The sequence below is a fragment of the Elephantulus edwardii genome, unplaced genomic scaffold (assembly GCF_000299155.1).
Source record: "Elephantulus edwardii isolate Elephantulus edwardi_28Jun2011 unplaced genomic scaffold, EleEdw1.0 scaffold00161, whole genome shotgun sequence".
In the NCBI taxonomy this organism is placed as follows: Eukaryota; Metazoa; Chordata; class Mammalia; order Macroscelidea; family Macroscelididae; genus Elephantulus; species Elephantulus edwardii.
The window spans coordinates 375,913-382,886 of NW_006399911.1; the positions used below are offsets into that span (position 1 = coordinate 375,913).

Consider the following 6,974-nt stretch of genomic DNA (forward strand, 5'->3'; position numbering starts at 1 on the left):
CCACTAGGGGTTTTTTAGGACAATAAAACTACTAGTAACATTTGCTGATAGTGGTGATGCTTTTGGTGGAGAGGTAATGGTTAAAGATTTTAGAGTAACTGACCTAACAGAAGGGTTTTAATGCAAAGGAAATACTACTAAATCCTTTCAGTATCATGAACACTTTCCTACAGTTAAACCCAATCACTTAAGTGACTTAGTTGGGGTTATTTTGTTTGAGGCTTTTGTTTTTGTTTCATTGTTTTACCATCTCCCTTAGAGCTATTATTCCTGTACATGCTCAGTAGTCCACAGGCTATGTCTTTGCTCTGGCAACTTTTCAGCCTGTTTCAAATCACATAATATTGCTGGACTTTAGAGTGGCAACACTGCCTGGTCCCTTGCCATCCTCACAATCACTGCTCTGCTCAAGCCATTGTCAAAAGACCTGCAAGAATTTTATTCTGTTGAACATAGGGTAGCTATGAGTTGGCACCAGCTCATTGCAACCAAGAACAGTGACAGGATGGCACTGTGTAGTACATATTGTCAAGAATCAGTGTAGGATAAATTGTTGAGGTCAGCATAGAAGGTAACTGGAAGAAAGATATGATAATCTACGCAGGGTGGGGGGAGTCATTGAAAACCCTATAGGGCACAATTCTTCTTTAAAACTGCTGGTGTTCTCATGAGCTGAAATCAGTTCATAGGCAGCTGATTTTGTTTGTCTGGTTTCTCTTAAGAGTGGCAGACTACAGCCTTCTTAAGCCAAGCTCATAGCTCACAATCTTATTGAGATACTTGCCCAGGATGCCACTCTCCTTATCAAAAGCCTGAGCCTTTGCTGGCATCTTTGGTGTTGCAATCTTAGTTGGTTCTCCCGTAAAATAAATATTACTGTATTAAAGCTCTTTTCCCTTCTCTCATTTTGCCCTCAAATCTTTATGACAACTTAGATATGTACATAAAACACTTCAGGACACTTAAAGAAAGGTTCAAAGTGTGCTGGAGGAGAGCATGCTCATTCCAGCTCCCAAGAACAAATTAGCAAAATTCTTGATATTTTGTAAGCCAGCTAACATGTTATCATTAGCCAAAGCTAGTCAAGAGAGAAGATATGCAACACAGAAAACATCAAATGCTACTATCAGGACATTTGAGGGGAAGTGATGTTTCAGAGAGCTGAGAACTAAATGATAGTAGTCAGGCCTCTGTAGCTGTAGATTCCACATCTTCTGGATTAACCAACCTAAATTAAAAAATGTTGTTTGTTGTTGATTGCTGTTGAGTCGAAGTCAAATCATAGTGACTCTATGAAAAAAAGAACTAACGCCTTTCCATAGCTATCATTGTTTTTCAAAGTTCATAGAGTTTCCAGAGGCATGCGGTTTAAGAATTTGGTGGCACTCCTGCTTCCAAATCTGTTTTACAACTGGGAGCTCCATCAAACACTGTCCACAATGGGAAACCATTAAAAAAATATTTAAAGAAAAAAAATTCAAGTGGTCAAAGGCTAAGAGGGTTTGTGACATGCTAGTTATGTAGCATTTATATTGTATTAGGTATTATTTTGCTCCTTGCAGGCAACGATGGTAAAGTTTTGTCTCACATACTTTGGTATGTTGTTAGAAGAGACTATTGCTTGGAAAAAAACAACGTGCTAGGGAAAGGTGGAAGATCAACAAAAGAGAGGAAGATCCTCAATGAGATAGATTGACACAGTGGCTGAAGGAATGGGCTCAAGTACATCAGAGACGATAAAGATAGCCCAGGATAGAACAGGATTCAGATCTCTTGTTCATAGGGCCACTATGAGTCATATTTGAGTTGAGGGCACCTACCAACAACAACATGTTGTTGTGGCTGAAACTAAAACATATGTAATGAAAGTCTGCTATTCAATAGAGGGACAGGTGGTGACGTTCTCCATAAAAACTGTTAAAATGAATGCATATACAATCACCCCAGCTGGTATAACAATGTTTCCTTGGCAAAAAAAAAATTTATATATGTGTGTATATATAGAATTCAATATACTCCACTCAAAGGCATTTAACAACAACAACAACAAGAGATATTATAGGTTTATTTTAAGCATAAAGGAATATGTGCACAGATTACATGCAAACACTATATCATTTTATACCAAGGAATCTATGGGAAACCTAGAAGCAATCCTTCACTTTATCTTGCTTCATGGCTTCCAAGAGACTACTGTACTAGCTCACCATAATATATATACCTGAACTGCAAAGGCTCTTTTACAACTGCTTGAGAGCTGACATACTGGCAAAGAGAAAGGAAATCAGCTGGTGTTTTGATACTATACTTTCAAAGTTCCTGCTCACTTTAAGTGAAATAAACTAGAAAAGAGCTAGCAAGTATGAGCATTAAAGAGAACAACAGTAAAAGTTTTAAAAATTACCAAGAGTCCTTCCTGGCTGACACCCAGCACCTGTCCCTGAAGTCTTTCCTTAATACAATTGACCAGGATCTGCTCACTGTGCCAGACCATAAAAACCTGCTTTAGGGACTGAGTGTACTGGCCAAGTCAATTGTGGAAAGCAATGGGGGAGGGGAGCTACAAACCAACCCCACCGGTTTCGGGTCACTCAGTAAATTCACACTCTTATAGTTTAGGAGGCTAAAAGTCCAAAGTGCTGAATAAGAAGCTATCTTAGTAATAGTATTGGTACTGGTATTAATACCAGTAGTAGTACCATTAGCATTAATATTATATGCCTGTATTCTATATGGAAGAAGTATCTGACATGCCAACTTCGTTCTGTAAAGGACAGAGGGATGAAACATATTTCTGTTCAGTTGCGTACAGGGCCTGGTATAGCATTCTCATACTTAGGCAGACACGATTGCAACAGGAAAGACAAAACCAACTTTCAAAATTACTTGTCTAATATAATAAAAGATCAGGCTTGTTGATCTGATAGCAACTAATGGAATTTACAAAACTATGGTCATTTCCCAATCCCTTTTGGGGGTCACTTTTCTTTTTTTCAATTTTTATTTTATTTTGGTTTGCATATAAAATTCATATATATTGTATTTCACTTTTCTTTGTTCATATTGTGTTTCATACAAGCATTCCCATTTATTGTGTTTTATAAAATTAATCGCCATTGAATATACTCACCATTACCCCCTCATCTCAGGCCCCAGATGTATTGTTCCCATTTGCTTTACCCCATCTCTTCACTCACTAAATTGTGTAACCCTTTGATTCTCCCATGCCCACTCTCGCTCCTCTACTCCCACTCCCCCACCCTGGACCTCCATTCACATTTTATTAGTTATTCTTCTATTTTTACAATAATGGCCTTATGCAGTATTTGTCCTTATGAGACTGAGTTAGTTCACTCAATATAATGCTCTCCAGTCTCCCCAAGTTATGTAGTAATGTTCAACATCATTGTTTCTGCGTGTTGTGTAGTATTCTATCATGTGAATATACCACTATTTCTTTTTTTTTTTTTAAGAGAATGAAGCCTTTATTTCCTTGTTTCACAGAAAGCTGGCAGAGTTGGTGGGTTTTTGGATTTTAGTCAAAGAGACCAAATCCCATATCCTCGTCTGACTCTTCCGACTCTTCCTTTGTTTCCACCTTGGCTGGGGCCGCAGCAGCAGGAGCAGCTGCGGTAGTGGCAGCGGCCGCAGGGGCAGCAGTCACAAATGCAGATGGATCAGCCAGGAATGCCTTGACCTTTTCAGCCAATGGGAAGGTGTAGTCAGTCTCCACAGACAAAGCCAGGACCCGCTTATACCCATTGATGATGGAATGTGGTATTGAGGCCACAGTTGGGTAACCAATCTGCAGACAGACGCTGGCAACATTGCGGACACCCTCCAGGAAGCGGGTATGCAGGGTCTCCTCTGTGATGTCAAGCACTTCAGGATTGTAGATGCTGCCGTTGTCAAACACCTGCTGGATGATCAGCCCGAAGGAGAAGGGAGAGATGTTCAGCATGTTCAGCAGGGTGGCCTCGCTGGCTCCCACCTTGTCTCCAGTCTTAATCAGCTGCACATCACTCAGAATTTCAATGGTGCCTCTGGAGATCTTAGTGGTGATGCCCAAAGCCTGGAAGAAGGAGGTCTTCTCGGGGCCCAGACCAGTGTTCTGGGCTGGCACGGTAACCTCACACGGAGCAATGGCACCAGCACGGGCAGCAGCCGGCACCTTGTTGGCCAGCAGCATGTCCCTGATCTCTGTGAGATCCTCTTTGGTGAGCAAATAATTAAAAATATCATGGTTTGGATTTGGTGCATCTTAGTATTCAAACTGACACCTTTTCTCTTCAACACTTTGGTAATGTCCCTGACAGGAGACTTTCCCAATGCAATACTTCTCTTGATTTCTTGGCTGCTGATGCCAAGGATGTTAATTGTGGATCTAAGAAAGGTAAGGTCATTGACAACTTCTCTCTCTTCTCCATTTATCATAATGTTACCTATTGGCCAGAAGGTCTGAAACCTGTTTTCTTGATGTTAAGATGCAACCCATATTGAAGGCTGTAGTCTTTGATCAAGTGTTTCAAAGTCTCCTCACATTTGGCAAGCAAGGTTATGTCATCTGCGTAATGCAAGTTGTTAACAAGTCTTCCTCCAATCCTGACATTATATTCTTTTTCATATAATCGAGCTTCTTGAATGGTTTGTTCAGTATACAGATTGAATAGATAAGGAGAAATGATACAGCCCTGGCACATACCTTTCTTGATATAAAACCATGTAGTGTTTTCTTAAGAACACTTGATTGTGCATATGCAAAGCTGATACTTAGACCAGGAGGCAGTCATCAGAACAGAGCAAGAAAATATTGTATGGTTCAAAATTGGGAAAGGTGTATGCCAGGGAGGGGTCCTACCTTTTAATCTATATGTGGAACAGATTATCTGGGAGGATGGGCTCTATGAGGAGAGATGTGACATCAGGACTGGAGGTAGACTCATCAATAATCTGCGTTATGCAGATGACAACATCCTGTTTGCTAAAACTGAGGAGGACCTGAAGTGCTTGATGCAGAACGTCAAGGACTGCAGCCTTCAATATGGATTGAAGCTCAACATCAAGAAAATACAGATCCTCACACTGAGTCGATGGGAAGCATCATTATGGATGGTGATGAGATCTAGATTGTTAACAGCTTTAGTTTGCTTAGCTCCACAATCAACACTCTTGGTAACAGCAGCCAGGAAATAAAAAGAAAAATTGCATTGGGAAAGTTTGCTGTCAGAGACCTCTCCAAAGTACTGAAGAGCAATGATGTCAGTCTGGAGACAAAGGTGTGCCTGATCCAGGCTATGATCTTTGCAATTACTTGCTATGCATCAGAAAGCTGGACAATGACTAGGGATGATAGGAGAATTGATGCCTTTGAGCTGTCATCCTAGAGAAGAGTATTGAATATGTTATGGACTGCTAGGAGAAAAAACAAGTTCATCCTAGAGAGCATGAAGCCAGGGTGCTCCATGAAGGCAAGGATTCTGAAGCTTTGTCTTACATACTTTGGGCATGTTGCAAGGCGGGACCAGTCCTTGGAGAGGGACATCATGCTTGGAAGGGTGGAGGGACAGTGCAAGAGATGAAGACCTTGGTTGAGATGGATTGATTCATTGACTGGAGGGAGGGGATAGTAGTGTCAGAGACAATAAGATTGACACACGATAAAGCAGGGTTTAGGGCTGTAGTACATAGCGTCGCTGTGAGTCACAGACAACTCGACAGAACATAACAACCACAGTGTTTCCTTGTTCTGATCATATCACTGCTTCTTGGTTTTGCTTGATTACAATTAAATGTTCTGGGATTCCCATTCTTCTCAATGTTAGTCATAATTTGTTATGATCCACACAGTCAAATGCCTTTGAATAGCCAGTAAAACATGAATAGACATACTTCCGGAATTTTCTACTTTCAACCAAGATTCACCAAACATCAGCAATGATATCTTTTATGTTATGGCTTCTTCTAAGACCAAACTTAATTTCTGGAAGTTCTCTGTAAAGATATTTTCCTAACCATCTTTGAATGATTCTTAACACTAATGATATTATTTGGCAATTTCCACATTCTGTTGGATCTCCTTTTGGGGGTGGGGAATGGGGAAGTATATGAGTCTCTTCCAGTTGGATTGCCAGGTAGCTGTCTTCAAATTTCCTAGCATAACTTGGTGAGCTCATCTTGGGCTGCAAGGAGGAAGCAAGATAAGTGTAATTATAGTGTAACTGTTATCATTAATGTTCTAAAACAAAATGTGTATAAGTGGTTGAATAAAATAACTAACTTTCTTTGTAAATTCATTTAAACCACAATTTTGAAAATAGGTTTATTACTTGATTCTGAAAAGTTATTGTCTTTTTCAGTTAAATAATGCACAGATCACATGAGTTTTGCAAATTCTTTGTACATTAGTTTCCTATGTGCACATTGTAAGTGTGTTCATTTTTTGATCAGGATGGTATGATGAAATCAGGACTATATGATGAAGGAGATCATGGAAAAATCTTTCATATGGCAAGAACACTACACTTAGAACTTGATATAACCAATGTGTAAGGAGCCCTGGTGTAGTAGCGCCATATACAAAAGGTTAATAATTTGTATTCTCCTACTGGAAAGATTTATAAATTCAGAAACCTGATGAGAATCACTGTGAGTTGAAACTGATTCAATGGCAGTGGATTATTGCCAATGAGTGACAGCTAATAGAATATGAAGGAGAATTGACAAAACATGATTTAATGTATTTTAAAGAAGAAAGATATTATGAGGAAGAGAAAGGAGAGAGGTTATGAAAAAAGATTACGGTGAAAGCAGTTGTTGTTAGGGGTCATCAAGTTCGCTGCAATTGATAGTAACCAGTTGAACATGGCATTGCCTGATCTGGCGCTATCCTCATAATCACCACTGTGCTTCAATTCATTGCTTCAGCCATTGGTTCAGTGTATCTTCTTTTTTTAATGTTTTACATACAAAGTTTG

General features: G+C 39.7%; 1 protein-coding gene across 1 annotated transcript in view; it reads right to left on the reverse strand.

Annotated features, from left to right (window-relative positions):
- Positions 1 to 3,535: 3,535 nt before the first annotated feature.
- Positions 3,536 to 6,974, reverse strand: part of LOC102872474 (60S acidic ribosomal protein P0-like) — a 30,929-nt gene continuing 27,490 nt past the window's right edge. The window contains exon 2 of the mRNA XM_006895184.1: positions 3,536 to 4,260. Within this exon, the coding sequence (XP_006895246.1) occupies positions 3,536 to 4,260 (725 nt within the window). The remainder of the gene's footprint in view (positions 4,261 to 6,974) is intronic.